Genomic DNA, 20972 nt, shown 5'->3' with positions numbered 1-20972 from the left:
GCATCCCCAGTCGGACGGCATGGTAGAGAGGTTCAATCGAACCATCCTTAATAACCTCTCATTAGTGGTTTCCAGAAACCAACAGGACTGGGACAAGAAATTACCACTCTTTTTACTGGCTTACCGCAGTGCTGTCCATGAGACTACCGGCTATTCTCCATCACAGATGCTCTTCGGTCGTGACCTTCGTCTGCCTTGTGATCTAGTGTTTGGCCGCCCTCCGGATGCTCCTTCATCGTCTGAGGAATATATTCAAGATCTGCAGGCCCGGTTTGAAGTGATGCACAATTTTGCACGAGAGCGAGTCAACTTGGCGACGGAGAAGATGAAGACCCGATACGACACAAGAGCTACTGAACATCAATTCCACGAAGGAGACAAGGTGTGGTTGTGGAATCCGACTCGACGGAAAGGACTTTGTCCGAAATTACAGTCACCTTGGGATGGGCCGTACACAATCCTAAACAGGCTGAATGACGTCGTGGTTCGGATTCGTAAGTCTTCGAACTCTAAACCTAAAGTCGTTCATTATTCATTGCAAAAACATTGCAAGAGAGAAAAAGACAGAGCTAGGTCTGATTTTAGAGTTTGGTTTGAACTTTGAAGAAACGATCAGTGTTTTGATAAATATTTTTGAGAAGTTGTAGAGTCATTAGTTTTTTTTTTTTTTTTTTTTTTTTTTTTTTTTGGTTGTTGTTGTTGGAAGCAAGAGATGTGAAAAATGTGCGGTGTCCTTCCCGAGATTAGACCCCTGAACCTCTTGAATGCGCGGTGAGTATTCCGCCAAGTACACCACGAAGGCATGCGGAAAGGCTGGGGATGAGGAGACTCATTCACCAAGTCCTGGTGGTGACGAATTATAGTCCACCACCTTTTAGTTCAGGCGCTACTATAGAGACATTAAAAATTTTTTCATGTCAGGAAACTGAAGAAATGATTAATGCTCTCGCCGGAACTCAAACCTTAGAGCTCTCGAACACGCGTCGAGTATGCTTCCAATTTCAACAAGAACGCACGCGCAAAGGAAGGAGAAAATACCTTATAAAAGCCCTTGATTCAATTTAGAAAATGCATCAAATAATCCTTCGGTAGCCAGTGCTTTGACGGTTTCTCTTCTCCACCTTCTTTCTTATTCCTTTTTCTTCTACAATTCCATTTTGAAGATAATTAATTTGTCATTATTGAGTTTACTGTCTTCATCATCTATAAATTCGTCGACATCTTCCATATTCATGTCTAGATTTAGCTTGCATACTTTTTCTACAATTTCTACGACAATTTTTCCGAAGACATTATGCTCACTGTATTTAAGGTCAGTAGACAAACATGTTATACTCTTCCCAATGAATGAGTTCACCAGGCATCAATTTATAGAAGTGAGAGAAATGAAGACACAAAGGGAATAGTTACTTTGAAGATGACTATGACAGTGACATCATACGCTCAGTTAATAAGACAATGACATCACACACTGAAAAGTTTCTGCTCGGGAAGAGCAAACATTTTACGTTGAGCGTACATTTCCAGTGGTTCCTGCGGGAGCAACCTTTTCCAAATTCTTCGCATACATTGATCAGTGTCTTCTTTCCACAAAGATTCAATATTCTGGATACGTTGACGAATATCGTATATGTATACATATTATATGTGATATTTTAATCGTGATATTTTCTTTTTATTAATGTGATATTTTAATGCGTAGTAATGTTTAATGTGATGTTTTAATGCGCGATGTAACCTGGTACTTTATTTTCCGGCAATTGACATGGCTGGCTGAATGTAGAGGCATACAAACTATGCTAACAAAACTGAATTTGTAGAATCCCCAAAATTTATTTTTACACACATCACATCATTTCTTTACAGATAATATACTTTTAGATCATAGTTGAATACAACAATTTTTATGCACACGGGTTAAAAAGGTACGGCGTCATCTTAGACAGGAAAGCATTGCAGCGCAGATACGTTTGCAGGGCAACAGTTAGAAAAAGGAATGACATAATAAGTAGTATTTATACTACGTCGATGCACATGTACAGTTAAGCTGCGAGTGGTTAATTTTAGGTTTTAGTTTCCTTTTTTCAAGAAGCATTATGTAACTTCAAAAGATCTCGAATTTGGGAGTACAGATGAACTTAGGGAAAGAATATCAAATTTAGAATGATCAATTTTGAGGCCAATCATTTCTTAACGCATGCCATCATATTTATTATATCTTACATACATATGTAAGATTTAATAAAAATAATGAATAAATGTAATACGCATGATATAATAAATATATATTTTTTAAATACTCAGCAATCTTCATCGTGTTTTTGCAGATATCTCTCCATAATAGTCTACTAAGACAGCAGACAAATAACGAAATGTAAAAAAACAAAGGCACATATTGTATATTGTAGCCGCAGCAACGATTTAACGATCCCACTACATTGTATGAATAAAAAAGGTGGGCGTGTACGTATATATATATATCTTATACGTGCAAATATTTTGTTCCATTTATGCTTTAAATTTAGGCAATATCTAGCAATTGCAAAAAAACAAATAAAACACTCTACGGTAAATTAATTAAATTTTAACAGAAGTAACGGCATTTGACAAAACAAATCACCTGATTAGTTCGATGACATGTTCCCGGGGCGATCGCATCACATCTTCCCCGTTGATTTTCATTATCTGGTCACCAGGCATCAATTTATTTTCGTTAGGACCACCTGCGGGAGAAAGAAAGAAGTCGGAATTATTCCATTTACAGAAAATGAAATTAATGTCATCTGATGCTTTGAAAATGACTTTTAGTATACGAAATGAATTCAGAGCAATACTGCGGTTTGAGTTATTACCAACAATCTATAACAAGTGTTTTTTTTTTTTTTTTTTTTTTTTTTTTTTTTGTTTTGTTTTTGTTTTCAAATGGTACATAGAGAATGTACTGATAATAAGCGAAAATTGATTTTGAGAACATGAGTAAATTATGCTTAATACCTTAAAAATCAGTTTTGAATTCATATGAACAAAAAAGTAATAAACACAGCTACATTCATTCAGAAGTTTATAATAATTATTTCATTTTAAGAATGTTTTAGAAACACTCGTATAAGTTTAATTTTAAAGCATTATTCAGAAACTCACGTATTTAACATCAAGAATTTATTCAAAAATTCGTTATTTATTTATCGAATTTATCGAATTTCAAGAATTTATTTTATTTCCCATTTAAATTACTTTCCAAGTAAGTAAGTGTGGAATTTTGTATAGAATTTCATATGCACAAAGTCATTAAAAATAATGTCTTGATTATAAATCATTATATTGTGCCTTATCACATATCAATCAATCTTATTTGTTAAACCACAGCAATTAGAAAACATTTAAGTTTTAACATAGGGACGGACGAGGTAGCCTTGATACACACAATAGCTCTGCTCTGTAGTTACGACGAGGTAGCCTTGACATACACAGTAACTCTGCTCTGTATTTATGACGAGGCAGCCTTGACATACACAGTAACTCTGCTCTGTATTTATGACGACGCAGCCTTGACATACACAGTAACTCTGCTCTGTATTTATGACGAGGTAGCCTTGACATACACAGTAACTCTGCTCTGTATTTATGACGAGGCAGCCTTGACATACACAGTAACTCTGCTCTGTAGTTATGACGAGGCAGCCTTGACATACACAGTAACTCTGCTCTGTAGTTATGACGAGGCAGCCTTGACATACACAGTAACTCTGCTCTGTAGTTACGACGAGGTAGCCTTGACATACACAGTAACTCTGCTCTGTAGTTATGACGAGGTAGCCTTGACATACACGGTAACTCTGCTCTGTAGTTATGACGAGGCAGCCTTGACATACACAGTAACTCTGCTCTGTAGTTACGACGAGGCAGCCTTGACATATGACATACACAGTAACCCTGCTCTGTAGTTATGACGAGGTAGCCTTGACATACACAGTAGCTCTGTTCTGTAATTACGACATTATCATTTTTAACCAGCCGTTCGTATGGAATATTCAAATAAAACGCGTAGTGCGTACTGTTCCAAATTTATTATAATTTCCAAATTAAATCCAAATTCCAAATTTATTATAATTGTTCAACGTCTTGCCAGCGGCGGAGGGGTGAAATCGCTGAACACCGATAGTTCGACCTGGGCTCGATTTCAGGAGAATGCTGGCTGCATGGGCTGTTTTTGTGGTTTTCCTCCATGTCTAAAGCCAATGTCCCAAAGAAAACCTTCCACGAAGGCATCCCTTCTCTTAGCTACGTAACCCTGGCGTGCTTTGCCTTAATCAAGGGAAAGAAACTATGGTTGCTTAACGCAGTTTTTGGCGAATTTATGGGACACAGCCGCTCGTTGCATATTTATCACTTTCTGCATTACTAAAATCACATCAAATGTGATTCAGCATGTATGTGGGAAAGACGAATTATCGAGTGGTAAAGACAGCTAAATACTGGCAGTTCGACTCTGGTTCGAACTCAGGCGAACGGGTTTGCTTCATTTTTGGTTTCCGTGAATTTCTTTATATGTAACGTGAATACGAGCCAATTTCCCTCAAAACATTTTCCATGAAAGTATACCTATACCTCTAGGCCTGACATGCTTTTACATATTCAAATAACCTAATCAGCATCTATGAATGGATTCGGAAAAAAAAAACTTTTAATATATACAGGACAGCCAGAGGAACTCATAGTGACATTTGCAAAACATTTGTAAATAATTTGAAATATAATAAGATCGAAATTTACGGGTGCATTATATGCCGGATATAAAAAATGACATATTTAAAAATTAGCAAAAGATGAGCATACAAAAAATAGATTTTTGCATGTACCTAAATGCTGTTTATTTAAAAGAAATGACATATGAACTAAAAAATATTCATTATCGGATAACAGGAGAAGTTCGTTTTATTCATTTTCCGTTATATTATTCGGCACATTATCATATTCTCTTTCATCTTCAACATTACTGTTACTTATAAATAAATAATCATCTTCTGTTCCATTTAGAATGTTAGATGTGCTGCATTTTTTATATGACTTTGGAATTATGTCGGGTTTAATTTCATTCCATGTTTTTATTATGCACTCACATATTATTTCTAGACTGGCATGACGCCTTTGGCCTCCTTTTATAAATGTTTTTTCACCTTCTAACATTCACGTATTTCACTGCTGGTTTAAGGTTTCTTTGAATGGTTTATTGACAAACGCATCTAAAGGCTGAACTAATGGCTTTAATCCGTCTGGAATAACTGCCATTGTCTATATTACACTCTTTCAACAATTTCTTCGTATTACCCGTTAGACGGAATTTGAACTTGTTCCAAACTAAAAGACTTTCTGAATTATTTAAACAAACAGGACGTTTTTACCAAACACTTCTCATCCACAATTTCACATCGTTTTCGTCCATCCATACTTTCTTGGGAACGTGAATGAAAACACCATCTGGGAAATTATTACATTTTGGCATCATCTTTCTTTTAAAAGTAAATATGGGTTTTAATTTTATACAATCCGCTAAGCAGAAAAGCACTACGGTGAGGTGAGATTTTTCTGTTGTTTTATATGAACCGTTTTTTCGTTTCTTTTACGTCATTTGGTTTATTTCCTACAATAGCAGTTATTACTGGAGTTTCCTCCATATTTCCAATATGATGGAGCAAATAAATTTTTTGCCTTCGTAGCCCAATAACATAGAGCCTTTATCAGCACCACACATATTTGCTGCAGGAGGATTTTCCATTTTCTTTCGCAAATTGAATGACTTTGCATTTTAAACCCACAATGAGTTTATTTCGTATTGTTGTAGACATATTTACTACTCAAAGGAATATTAGATCAGCTGTATTTTAGTTAAAGCAAATGCGGTTTACTAAAGCCTTTGATGTTCAGTTTAAGGACGCTTTAAAAAGCTACAGAAAGAGAAAGCATCTGACTTCTAATTCCAAGAATTCATTCTGGTCGGAAGTGCATTCTTACCCCCAAATTATATCTCTCTTTTCTAAAGTAATCTTCCTGTGCACATCTGCATTGAATACAACGCATCCTCTTTGCAGAATTATTTATTTCCTCAAAACTTCCCTCATACATTTCTCTTATTGCTTTTCAATTCAGTATATGATTAATACCTAAGAAAAGTCTTCGAATGAACGACTTTAAAAGGTACAAGTACTGCACATGTATCATTCAAGTTTCTTCGTTACGGCGAATGTACCTAAAAATTAAAAAATGTAATTTGAAATAATAGGTGCACGTAATATTGGATAATATATGGTACTTAAAATTACTTCGCAACTTTAAAAAAGGTTAAATAAGATTTTTTTTTTAAAATTTAGAATTAGTTTAAATTCTGAATGCCGTTTTTTTCTTAGCATATGATTTGCTCTAAGATCTTGAACTCTAAAAATTTTGAAAATAATTTGTTTCCCTCCTCTTTCATGCAGCGATGTTTTTTCTCGCATTTCTCTCTTGGAAGTTTTAATTTACGAAATTTTCGCAGGAAAATGCTGGTTAGTCAGTTCAAATCTATCATGATCAAAAACAAAAAACTTCATACTGTAGCAGGATGATTAATTATTCCGTGATATTTAACGGTTATGATTTATTATCTATTCGTGCACAATAGTGTTTTGGAGAAGGGTAACCTTACGTCTAGAAAATATTTACCAAGCATTTACCTTTACGTAAAACTTTCTCCATCGTTTCGGAAATTTCCTGTCATTTTTGTTATTAAAAACCAGGAGAAAAAGTTAGGAAAGACACAAAAACTGTATACTGCTTATATTTTTCAGACAGCTGCCAAATTATTCTAAAAACTATTACTTAGAACTTACCATGTTATCAATAGTGTTTTATGCCTTCAAAAATGTCTTCACTTACTTGACATGCAGTAGTTGTAAGTCTTATTGAAAAAAATAGAAGTATTAAATTTAGAAAGAATAGCGGCTGCTATTTTCCATGATATGAGACAAAGTTTTTTGACAAAGTTGGGCATGGCGATTTAATTTTTAATAAATAAAGTTCAACTATATGCCTGAACTTGCAACTATGATGATATCTATTTAAAGGGTAACAAGTTTCAAGTCCTCAATTATAATGAATTCTTCCGTCAAATATATCAAAGCAAGTGGTCAACAAGATCCTTTGCTCTTCAAGAAGGATACAAATGACATCTCCAAGACTAATTTTTACCCAATGTAGGTCGCAGAAGTGCAATGAGTCGGTAAGGTACACTAATGTGCAAACATGCAGTGATATACAGGATGACCCAAAAGTCCGTTAACATTTGAAAATTCAATAATTCAAGGAATAAAGTAGGTGGAGATGTAAAAATACGATACACATACTTGAAATGACATGGGTTTTATTGAAAGCGAAAAACAAAGCCTTTATATGGCGCTGGGTAGCCAAATGTCAGTGACACCGCATGGGAATCGTGTATGAAATGACCTGTAATGAGAGAGGGAATCAGTCCTTTCATAACTTTGTCACTTTTCCATACTCGCCTCGAGTGTTGGTCACCTTGTGATGTGGATTTATCACATCAATCGTGATCGGACACTTTTTCTTCAAACAAATGCGTGGTTCTGCTGGTTCCACAAATCTCTCGACTACAGGCATTCTTGATGAATGATGACCGACATGTTGAACATTTGCTATAAAGAACACAGTCTTACTTAAAAACTAATTTTTATGCTAATCATTGCTTTTGTTATCATACGAAGCGCCATCGTATGTTGGCCATGTTAAGCATCTTTTTTTTTTTTTTGCTTTCAATAAAACCCCATGACATTTCAAGCATGTGTGCCTATGTTTACCTCTATACCTACATTATTCAGTGAATTATTGCATTTTCAAATGTTAACGAACTTTTGAGTCACCCTGTACATCGCTGATGCAATTGTACTACTGTAAGTTCGAGTAAATAAGGTGCAGAGAAATTCCAATCTATAACTAATCAAATCAATCAATGCTACATAATTTCTACGAATGCTGTAAAACGTATACAAGTTGTCTTTCGCTGGGATCATAACAGATGCTTACGAAAATGTTAAGAAATGAAATGTTTATAACAGTACATATATGTCAAAAATTTTAAGTGCATAAAAACTGAGAATACATAAATTTGAGAACATAAAATTAGTATTTACTGAATAAGTCTTTACACGCAATGTACAGGCATCAAAAACAAGTATCAAGAAAATTTTTTTAAGAATACATAAATAATAAATATCTATTAAAACTAAAGACAGATACTCCTCGATTGCTTTGCCATAATCAAATAAAGCAAACCAACCATTAAAACAGGATACATGCTATAAATTTCCATGAAGAACAGTTATTTAAATTTTCTTCGAGACTGAATATTTATCAAATGTATTGAAAACACGCAAATGATTAAAAACGAGTAAAACGCGTTAGATTTATCATAAAAGTTAAATTAAATATTAAGCTAACACAAAAATGTAGTCGAAAATTCTCAGCTTAATACTTCGCTCGTTGTGAAGCGAAATGTTAGTCGATATAAATAAGTAAAACTATTTTTTATTTAAGAAAATAATTTTCGTCTGTTTACTTCCGTAATAGTCGCACGCCCGTTTTGAAGCACAAACATTCGTCGAAAGTGTACAATACTGTAGTAGATTTCCCCTCTAGAGTCGCACCTAGACTTTCAACAATTAAAAAATGGCAAAAAAGTGCGACTGTTACGCGAGTAGACACGTATTGGGTCATCCTAAAAATTCTGCGGTTTTTCAAATGTAAGTACATTTTCTTCTAATTATTTTGCTACTGCTGATATGGAGTGATCTTGATCGAAGCAAATATTTAATTATGATCTCTGTCACGATGTATAACTCTGGCAAATATTGTAGCATAAGTTTTGTTTCAATGCAGTGCTAAGAATGGAGAACCCAGAAATTCATTTTCGTCATATTCTGCTCTTATTTTAAAAAAGAAAAACAAAATGCTAGTCAGACTGCTCATAAAATTTGTGCTACTTAAGCAAAAATTATGGTGCCTCGTAACACAAATTTATGGTGGTTTGAGAAATTTATGAGTGGAAATTTCAACCTCGAAGATGATGCCCGCTCTGGATGACCATCTTCCGTAGACAAGGCCTTTTTGAAAGAAGTATTGCTGAAAATACAATTCATACAGCTCAGGAACTATCAAACAGACTAAATATTCCACAAAGTACACTACATGATAATTTGGTAGAAGACCGGGAATTTAAACTGCTATGATGTATGGGCAACCCATACTTTAATACATCAGAACATTGGGCTCGAGATTCGGTATGTGATTATTTGCTGAAAATATAAAGCTTCTTTTTTGAAACAGATCATTACTGGAGATGGGAACCGGATACTATGCAATAAAACTACAAGAAAAAGGTCATGGGGTAAGCCAACAGAACCTTCTTTAGTAATAACGAGAGGTAGTTTTTGTATGGTCAGACTACAAAGGGATTTTAATTATGAATTGTCACCAAAATCAGGCTATAAATTTATAATCCTACTGTTCCCGAATGGCAATTTTAAAAACAGAAATTGAAGCAAAGAACCCAGAACTGTCCATTTTTCCAGGTGTCGTCTTCCATCATTACAATGTTTAACCCCTATATTTCTATGAATGTCAAACAAAAACTTATCAAATAAGTCTGGGATGTTTTGTGTTACCTCATATTTATTAGACCTTATCCTCTTGGATTTTAATCTTTTCAGGCCACTTCAAAATTCTTTTTAAAAAAGGAATTTTCCAGTTGCTAGAAAAATGAAAAAGTCATAGAACAAAATGATGCTCATGTGGTTCCAAAAAAATGCAGAACTTTCTAGATGATACTATAACGTTGCGCGCCTCCAACTTGCACGCAACCAAGAGGTGACTGTGAAAGCTGTATAAAACACAGAGTCTTGTAAAGGGTTTAAGTCCCTTTTTATTCAACGTAATAAATTACAATTGCGTCCTCTTGACGCTTACAGACGGTGCCAACTCGGCAGTCAAATAAAAATAATAACCTGAAAAGAAACTAAAGACAAGATTCTAACTACGAGGCTCTCTAAAATAACTAACTCACCGCGTTTTACAATACCGCTGCTAATTCAGCAGACTTGAAGCTCACTGGAACGATTAACACTACCTCCCGCCAAGCACATACATAGGCCGAAACGCGGGGTCATTCAAAATCTCGCTAACTACCTCCGCGTTCGCTAAGTAAGAATATCACACACCGAACTTGTTTCCTTCTATTTAAATCATAATACTTCCGCTGATAATTTGAATCCTTGCGCGTTCTACTCAAATTTACATATTCTGGCATTGGCAGTTCCAGGGGAAAGTAAGGCTTGACAGGAAAGATAGTTTAAACTTAAAATAAATGTTAGTTAAAATAAATATAAACCCTACAACACAATAAAATAAAATTATTTGTGAAAGAAAGAACCTATTATATACTGTTGTTCGTAAATTAAGGAAAAAATAGACAAATAAGGAAAATGAAGCCATAAATTAGCATACATAACAAGTGTGCGCAAGTGGAAACCCGGCATAGGAGAGAAAATAAAAATTTGAGAACCAACATTTTTAATACAGCTTTCTAGTTACATAAAATACGCTTCCATGTTAAAACATTATATACGCCTATATGTATATAAATATGCATGTAAGTATAAAATGTATATATAGGAATACACCTTATACTATAAATAGCTTGACTTTATACATTCAAAAATATCTATTACAATTATTTTAAGTACAGATACACGCATCTTGAAATGTGTCCAAGCAAATAAGCTGAATATTAAGAAGAAAAAGAATCAATATACAAAGCAGGAAGCTCATTTTGGAATTATAATAAAACAAAACTATTTACTTATGGTCGTTTTAGTAAGTCTAGGGTTTGACGGTCAAACCTTTGACCACTGGGAGGGGTGAAATACATGGTTCAAATTTGTGGATGTAAGACGCCTGCAAATAATAGCTTTACTACTATTACAATTCCTTTCATATACAGTGGAACCTGGGAAGACAAACGTCTTATATCACGAAGAAATTAGCTGAAAAGAAAATGCCTTGGGTGACGAACAGGTGTCTTGAGATATGGACACTCAAGTGGGCAACATATGATTTTCAAAGATCTTTTGAAGCAATCTGGACACAGAATTAACATTCACGGATTTCTGGAAACATCATTATAATATATTTCGTTCGTTGATTCTCATTAACAAGCCAGCAAGCAACAAGACTGAGTATTCGGCCTGGAGGAAATTACTGCCATACTAATCGGAGGTAGAAACCAGGAGAGTTTTGACATTTGAATCGGTTTTTTCTTTTAGCCCAAAATAGACTTTAGTTCCAAAATGGGATTTTGCGTTAGTTCACTATAGACGACGGGCCACTTTTCAAGTTGTTGTCACCATATACTATCGCCCTGTATTATATGTAACGAAACTAAGAATCTGCATGAATGCATGTACATTCCAAGCCTTGAAACAGAAGAATCTGGTATGTACATTTTAAGCCTTGTGAAGAAACGACAGTATCTAGAGCCATCGAATTTGAAATCACATAGTCTTCCACCCGAACATGTGCATATGGAAGCCCGAATTTTGAATTTCGAATTTGTTTTATTATTTTGTAAAAATTTAAGGAATTTTTGGTGAACAAACTCAAGAATTTGAAAACGAGCAATGGCAACTATTCGGAAAACATTTTTATTTCCAGCGCGAGAGACAGTTGCCATTTGGAAAAGTGTAAGATATTTATCCTCCAGTTTTAATTAACAAGTTCGGCTCTATGAAACAATGTGTTGCTGTGGCTGGAAATAAAATACTTTTATCTTCCACGCAGTAACGTTTTGCCAATCAGTAAAGCCCAAAATACTTTCAAATTTAATTTTGAAGGTTATTAAATAATAAACCAAGCGATTTGAAAGCAGTAAACACAGTTCTTAAGAATAGTTTTCTACTTTTAAAAGTGATTGATTTAAATAAACATGTATTAAACTCATAAGATGCCTAATTAGAAATATTAAATATTTTTAGGAAATTACGCTAGTTGGACTCATTAACAGCATTACATACTTTATAAGGTATTTCTCCCCCCTTCTTCGCATGCCTTCGTGGTGTGATGGTCTGCACGCTGGGCGCGTATTCCAGAGGTCCGAGGTTCGATTCCCGGAAAAGGCGTTGTTAATTTTTTTAATTTTCCTGCTTCCAAAAATATACCTAATGTCTCTACAACTTTTATTTTTTTATGACGCTATTTTAGGCGGCTAGTTTTGAGTAAATAATATAACGAATATAAAAATATGTATGGCAAACTCTAACTCTCTCTTGGGAATTCTAAAGATATATTGTTTTAAAATATTATGTGATTTTGCTGTTGAATTGAATTTAGTACAAAGAAAGTGATATATAATAAATAAAAGTTAACAGATAAAACGTTCATAAGGAAAAGATAAAATTTTTTTTTTGTTAGCCATCTTAATAAGAAAACTGAATATGGGTAGGATGAACTGAAGAAGCTGAAGAAAGACTGGAAAACATATTAAAATGTATTCCAAAACTTAACACTGCATCGCGAATTCTAAACATATGCTGCAATGCAGATTTTAAAAATTTTGTGATTTTGTTGTTGAACTGTTTTGTTGCTGACGTAAGGGGGAAAACAACGATGCTAGAGCACACTTGTAAACTGCGAAGTCCGCGAGAGCCTAAAAATCCTTAACAAACTCTTTTGGGCGACCTTTAAAATCTGAAGTCTTTTCTTTTTTTTTTAATTATGATATTGTGTTTTTAGGCAAAACCATGGGCTAGGAAGCTAACAACGAACATGTGGATAAGTTATTAGACCACCATAAAAATGAGCTTAACAAGAAGTAAGTAAAACTTTAGAAGTAATTACAAAAAGAGATTACAAAAGAGAAGAAGAAAAAAATTCCCAGTTCGCAGATCCGTGAAATTTGTGAAATACGGATAAGATTCAGCGTTGCTATATAGTAATATCCCTCTGATAAATAGTAGCAAGTTACGGTATAAGCAGTTTCAGTAACTGTACCGTGTCTCACTTTAGAAACATTTAGCTAACAACAAATCACATTGGACCATTTTTAAGTGAAGCGGAAGCTCACTGAGTCTCAAAAAGAGTCGAATGGGTGCTTAAAGGCAAAGAAAAGATAAAAAAAAGATGCTTCCTGAAGACGGTTACGTGATATTTTTATGGAAGGGAGTTTTGCATCCAAACAATCTATAGCTATTTTCTCATCCTTTCCATTTATGCCATCCTCTTTTCTTCATATATATGCAGCAAAATTACAATAAGTTTATGTCTATTATTTTTTCTGTTTAATACTTTAAGCATCAGAGATACTATTAGCCTCCTTTTGTGTCCGTATCACTTTTAAAATGTATTGCCACTTGGCAAAACGTAAGACATTTGTTTTCAGATTTAATAAAAGTACGTAGTTATTTAAAAGAAATACTCTGTATAAATATTTTTATGTTCCAATTTGCTGCCATTTGGCGGAGCCTAAGATATTCAGTTTTTTAAAATTTAATTTGTTTTCTAGTGATTAACAAAGTTAGCGATTGGAAAACAGTAAACACAGTTATATATATATATATATATATATAGGTGGCAGAAAGCGCTAGAGGCTGGTTATTTGAAAAGGGAAGTGGACAGCAAAAGTGATTCGATGCAAAACAAATGTTCGAGTGCAATAGTCCTTCTGGGCTAAAGCGTATATGGCGCAGCAACAGTGACACTGCATTGTTTTTATATTTAATGTGGCGTAAATGCGAAGAAAGTGATGTTTAATAATAAAACTGTGTAAGCAGGCGTGAATCTAAGAGCAGACTAATAAACTGCAAGCTCAGCGAGAGCACAAACAACCTTAACAAACTCTCTGGTGCGACATTAAAATTCAAATCCTTTCAGTTTTTTTTATTTATCTTTTTTCTTTTACATTTAATTGTTTTTATTGGTTTTGGATTATGAACTTGTGCGCAAAATACTGTTATAAAATTTAAATAAGAAATCATCACTGGTTAAGGAACGAATTAAAGAAATGTGCATCAATATCTACGAGGAAAATCGTTTTGATTTACGAACATTTCGGTCGACGAACGATTTTTAGGAATGTATCATATTCATGAACAGACGTTTCGTTATATTATCTCGTGTGAAACGAAATGACACATATTAAAGACATAGTTTCTCAGCTTAATTTTTAAAAGCAGGGTTATTATACCAATATCTCACACAGAAATTTTGCGATTTATCAGTGGCGTGACATGTTAAAAGTGTTACACATTTACTCTGTATACATCCTTATCTATTACGTTACTGGATTTTAAAGATTTTCCTTTCGAATAAATTAACAATCATTCATTGCCGTCCACCATTTCTTCGCGAATTAGTCATAAAAGTGGAACTCGAAGCTTTCTGATGCCAAATCTAGGCCAATGATAGTAAATTGCTCTTCGCTCAGATAATGAATGGTGTCTTAGCTTTTTTGGCAGCATCTCGAAATTAACTACTGAAGAATTTAGAAACAGTAGGGAAATAAAATATTGCTCGGATGGAAATAATTCAAGCGGAATCGTTTACGAAATGAAGCTCATCAGTGTAATGGATATTCAGTCAGGGCTTGGTGAATTAAAAGTAAGAAGGAAAAGGAGTTGACAGTTTTTTTTTTTTTTTTTTTTCATTATCAAATGTGGTTCTCCGCCATTTGGGTCGCGAAGTGTGAAATTGGCGAAATAAATTTACATGAGAATTGAATAATTTGAATAAATGCATATGCTTTAAATATAAATGAAATAACTTTGATGTAATGGATTAAATTAGAAAGATTTTCAAGTCAAGGACTAGCATAAAAATTTGTTATTGTAATCTCCTATGTTTATTTTAATATACTTATAAAGCTTAATAGCAAAGAAAATAATGCCGGAATCTGAATGCGGGGAAGGAAACAGACCAATATTGATTTAAAGATTATAAAGCTTTTGAAATAAGCGAAATATACAAAGTACTAACAAGAGATTAAAATTAATATAGCAGTTTTAAAATCGAAATTCTAAATTACAGATAATCAAAAAATAATTAAAAAAAAAAGAAAGAAAGGTCGCACCAGAGGATTTGTTGAGGCTTTTCATGCTCTCGCTGAGCATCGCTGGTTCCCTGTCTGCCCTTGGAGCCCCTCAAGCTAAAGCAAATTTTTTAAAAATTTTATTTTTAGCTCTATTATTAAGTTCGCTTTCTTCGCATTTATCACACATAACATTCAAGAGCAAAATCACAAAATACTTAAAAAAACGCATCTTTAGAATTCCCAATAAAGTGTTATGGGTTGCCATACATGTTTCTAAAATTCGCTATATTATTTCTTCAAAAGCTAGCCACTCGAGCGGCCAAACGACTAAAGAATTAAGGTAAAATGCATAAGGATTTTAATAAGTCCAGCTAATGTTATTTCATAAAAATACTTAGTGTTTCTAATTAGAAATTTCATGATTTAAAGCATTTTTATTTAAAACAATCAGATTAAAAAGCGAAAAATTATTTTTAAGAACTGTGTTTATTTCTTTTCAGTTACTTGGTTTGCTACTCGGTAAGAGAAAGATTAAATTTGAAAGTTAAATATTTTACGCTGGCCCACCAGCGGCCGAGGGGTAACGTCCCTGAACATTGTTAGTTCGTTCTGAAGCTCGAATACCATGAACGGGCTGGCTGCTGAGTGTCTTCATGGTTTTTTTTCCACATGTAACGTGTTAATACGAGCCAGTTGCCCTTCGAAAATCCTCCATGAAGGCATCCCTCTCTTCCATGTTGTGCCTTAAGGCGGAACACGTAAAAAGAATCACAATAAATATTTTACGCTTTAATGAATGGAATCACGTTGTTGCGCCGAGATAGTAAGTACTCAATTCAAGGTACGCCCATTCAAATCGCCCATTTGGGGACATTTGTCGACCAAATTGGCGATATGGCATGGACGGATAGAGAATCTTCTGGAACGAATTCTTAGGCCCAGAATGTTCTCGAACGCAAGCCAAAAGTTATACAATCCCTGCTGGTATGTGCAGAGTGAGTGCTGAGTGTCTAGTCGAGTCAGTTAAGACTCATTGAGCGAGTGTCTCGTAGTCTAGTGCCGAGTTGGTCGTCGACTGCATCGAGAGAGTCTCTTAGTGTATCGCGAGTTAGTGCATCGACGAGTTTTATTTTAGAGTGTGTTGAGCTCTGAAAACGACCGAAACGAGTCGGGAGCTGTACTTTAGTGTATCGTCGAGTGCATTGCGAGTTGTAGCGTGGAGAGTATCGAGAGTGCGAAGAGTTCCGAGAAAGACCGAGTTGGAAGTTGTACTCTGGTGCTTTGTCGTGAAGCTGTCTTCAACATTATAGCCAAATAGCCTGAATGCTGTGTCGCTGATTGTTTCAGCATGTATATAGTAGTTCTTCGACGACTGCAAACTTGTCTTTGGAGCTGTCTTGAATAATTACTGGCTAATAAATTGTGTTTCGACACTTCATCAAGTGTCGTCGTTATTGACCCCAAAACCACGAACTCTTACAGTACGTGAAGAAAAACGCAACTATATGCAATATTTTTAGTATAATTTTATTTCTTTTGATGCCATCAAAACGTTCATTGCTTTATCCGTATATTTTGGAATAAACATTTATATTTACATTCGCTCACGAATTTATATTAGCTCCAATTTTGGTACGCATGTAAAATCTATTCTTAAAAATAAACTGTTATAAAAAATACTATTGAGTTCCCCTTTGAACGATATAAATTTTAGTTTTTTTTTCTTAAATGGTCATTTTTAAATACTTTGAGAGCCGCCCATTCGGTATAGCGGTTGAAGACAATGATTACCGTACCTTTGGGCCAAAGCCCGAATCCCGAAGAAGGCATGGGCGTGTATAAATGTGTAGCGTCTGTGCGGCAGTAGTGCACTCAAAACATAAGGTGAGCTGAAAGTCTTCTCGAGTGGCTGACAGTAAGGGAAAAGGGGCGGAAGCCATTCGAATCCCCGGAGTGATCTACTACAAAACTGGGTCAGAACTGGGCAAAGCCGTATTGTCACATGTTAAGGGTCTCATGCCAACGAGCACTCCTTGCCATGATAAAATTCGTGGGATTTTTCTGACTAGGTTAGGAAAGTGGCGTTAGACGCTACAACAAATGTTTGAGACACAAATGTGGAATGAGGCTTTTTCAAAATCAGTCCTGTTAGTTTCAGAGTACTTAGTTACTTTCAGAGTACGTAGTACACGAGTTAAATTTTTATTTCCAGGCGTCAAACTAACAAGCCAGTTAATTACCATTAGAAAATTCTTTACAAAGGCTGCCTTTATGCGATAGCTCTAATGTGCTTTGCTGCCCGAAGAGAAGCAACATCGAGGTAAAGATAATTTCGGAGTCCGAAGCAAAAGGGGAAAAAGTATGCCGATTTCAGAGTATAGAGTGCATTAATTGCGGGTAAACGAGAAGACAATTGTTTTTAATTTTCTCAAGAAAAGTACCCTAAAATACTTTCTGAAGTGGTTTCTGCTAAAACTATGTGCAACACACCTTTAGATCGCAGACGATTAAAACGTTTTGACGTTTTAAAAATTAATGATGAAGAGAAGTTAATTGTACCATTAAAACCAAGAGAAACGAATATACAGTATTATGTTACCAATGAGGAATTGTTCAGTACACTATATGAAACTCACACCAGAATAAGCCACGGAGGAAGAACATGTAAGAGTTGCAAATTAAATACAAAAATATTACATATGAAGTTGTAATGTTGTATTTAAATTTATGCAAACAGTGTCAAATGAAACACAATTCAACTGTTCTGAGTTAAACTCAAGATATCATGTTGATCTGATAGATCTGCAGTCAAACAGAGATGGCGAATTAAGTTCATATTGTTGTATCAAGATCATTTAACTAAGCTTGTCCAGCTACGACCTTACTAAGAGAGCTTACTACCGACGAAAACTAAGAGAGCTGAAGAAGTAGCGTATCACGTTCTTACAATATTTTTAACATTTGGTGCTCCAGCTATATTGCAATTAGATAATGGTAGAGAATTCAGTAATCAAGTCATATCCGAAATACGTACTATGCGGAATGATATTAAGATAGTTCATGGAAAGTCTCATTACAGTCAAACACAAGGCTCAGTTGAAAGAGCCAATCAGGATATACAGAATATGCTAACTGCATGGATGAACGATAACGATACAAATAAATGGACAGATGGTTTACCCTTTGTTCAATTTGCCAAGAACACTACATACCACGAAGGAATATGCCAAAGTCTTTATGAAGCCATGTTTGGCGTTAAAGCAAAAAGAGGCATAGCATCGTCTTTTATAAAGCATAAAGAGGCATAGCATAAATATCGAAACCGAAGAACAACTAGAAGAAATTGCCAATACTTTTGAAACCGAAGAACAGCTTGAAGAAACTGGTAATACTTCTGAAAAACATTTGAGCGATGGTCATACCGAAATCACATTCCAGAAAAAAAAAAATGTTGAAGAGGACTTGCAATCTATCACGTCATCACATCAAGTTCTGACTGAAAAACACGAGTTAATTTCTATAAAAAGAGCGGCTGCGAAAGAGAATCTTTAACTGCAAGCAACAGAAATGTTAGGAACTTCACAAAAACAATTTCCTCCTGCTCAAATTGTGATACTGTACGAATACAAGTCCCTGATGTCGACCGTGGTCGTACAGATAACTGAAATGTGTTAGCGGTTGTTGTTGGAATAGAACACTCCGACGTTTATAAACTTGCAAACGAAAATGGTAACCACCAAGCAGCTTTACGCACGTAATCAGTTCGTAATTTGTAAAGAAAAGTTACTTTCCATAGATAAGATTTATTTTCAAGAAATGTCGCTGAGAGAAGCAGCTGCAGCTAATTCGAGAAGCGGTGGGCAAGGCTATACACGTTGCCATTGCAGAAGGAAGGGCTCCACAAATAAATGTAGTTGTAAAAGCAAGGGCCTCATGTACAATTCAAAGTGTCATAATAGTTTAAGTTGTTGCAATAAATAAGATTTTAATCACATAATTTAGTAAGTTTTTTATTACTATTATTTTATTTTCTCATTGAGAACGCACTGTATAATTAAGTAAATATTTAACTTCTATTATTTCTTTTTCTAATTTTGAATGTACAGTGTACTTTAAGTTCTTATGTTCTTATTTTAAGTCTCAAGTGCGTTTTTTCGCTACTGAATCACGGAGAAGAAAATATAATATTCTTATATGTTCAAAATTCACCATTAGCACATGGTGAATGTCGACATTTACCGGTGTAAGTCAGAAATAAGAGTATTTGGAAAATATTTCGGACATACACCAAGCGACTATGTGAATGTTGACATTCACCGGCGAAATTGACATTCTCCAGATTTCGGTGTTTCACAGTAACACATATATAAAATATAAAATATACGATAGCTTTGCTCTACGCATACAGGCATACAGATAACCCTCTAATTAACATTCCACAATTCTCTAGACCAGTACTTTCGAGAACATTCAGGCATACTACGTAACCGCTCCTATAATTGAAAAATTCGCGCCATTTTGCGTCAAAAAGGACCGCTGTCTCCCTCTACTGCTGTTGACCGATGCTGCAGCTCTTCTCATCTGCCTCCCTTTCTTTGAATAGTGAGTAAGCAGAAAATATAAAGTGAATACTATTTAGTTCAAATTACTATCGCATATGTAATCTTGAATGATCTGACATTTGCATCGTATAAAGAGATGGAGCCGAAAAGTAAAATTCTTCTGTGTCTTCAATTCTGATGTTTTCCACTTTCGCTACGACCACACCCGGGCTCTGAAGTGACCAGATTGTTAAGCTTCATAATTTCCACTGCCGTCCTGCCAAAATATTACATATACAGTAAGACCCCGCTTAACGCTGTTTCGTTTAGCCCTGTTTCGGTTTAGCGCTCTTTTATTTCAACCCGGGGATCCCACGAAATCGCTCGCAGCATACGGGGATTCCCCGAAATATTATGCAGCGATAGTTTCAAATACATATCCGAAAGAGTGTACTTGTATTTCTTGTTTGGTGCGGTATTGTACAGACATATTTTGAAGGGGTAAATGTGGAAGATGTCGAAGAAATAATTCAAGAAGCAGCGGCTAGTCTTTCTAATGATGAGCTCAAGGAATTAACTGAACAAGAAGAAAACAAAAATGTTGACAGCAGTGATTCAGAAGAAGAGCAAAAAGAACTTTCGATGGTGTTTGTAAAAAGGAGTTTGTCTACCATAACTGAAATAATGGATCAATTCATTGAAAATGATCCGAATTTTGACAGGAGCTCAAAAGTAAGGCGTGGTGTTAGAGATGCTCTATCCGTTTATGAAGAACTTTTAAGAGAACAACGCAAAAGAAAAAGGCAAACAACATTAGATGCTTTTGTCACAAAAAGGCAGAACACTGAAAACGCGGAAGGCTAACTAAATATGACTGACTTAGAATTTTATTTGTTTTTTTTTAAGAATATTCGTTTTGTTATTATATTTTGTTTTTATTTTTGCAAGAAATAATAATGTGGTATTAATTTGGGCTTTAAGAAATAAATGTTTGGTTTTATTTTTATTAAAAAAACATACGTTTTAAGTTTAATACCTAACCAATTTCCTAGCCATCTTCCCCTAACCCCAATATTTACATGTAAAGATAGCCTCGTTTAGCGCTGTTTCGCATTACGCTTTACTTTGATGGAACGTATCCCCCGCGTTAAGCGGGGTCTTACTGTATATAAAAGCCATTTTATTTAGGCAAATCGCTTACAACTCGCTTTTTAAGATCATTGCTAAGTATATGATCATTGATAAGTATATGACCGAAGTGTATGATTTTACTTCTTTTTTTCAACCGAAAATTTATTCTTTTC

General features: G+C 34.8%; 1 protein-coding gene across 2 annotated transcripts in view; it reads right to left on the bottom strand.

Annotated features, from left to right (window-relative positions):
• LOC118197886 (uncharacterized) overlaps positions 1-20972 on the bottom strand; it is a 265749-nt gene that overhangs the window by 77607 nt on the left and 167170 nt on the right. For both annotated transcript variants that reach the window (XM_085824920.1, XM_085824921.1), the window contains exon 4: positions 2621-2723. In XM_085824920.1, coding sequence (XP_085681046.1) covers positions 2621-2723 — 103 coding nt within the window. The remainder of the gene's footprint in view (positions 1-2620; positions 2724-20972) is intronic.

This window comes from Stegodyphus dumicola, chromosome 10, assembly GCF_044657685.1.
Source record: "Stegodyphus dumicola isolate Sdum_Otavi_A_Nest chromosome 10, ASM4465768v1".
NCBI classification, from domain to species: domain Eukaryota; kingdom Metazoa; phylum Arthropoda; class Arachnida; order Araneae; family Eresidae; genus Stegodyphus; species Stegodyphus dumicola.
The sequence above is the reverse complement of the archived record's forward strand: the minus strand, read 5'-3'. Positions and strand labels throughout refer to the sequence as shown.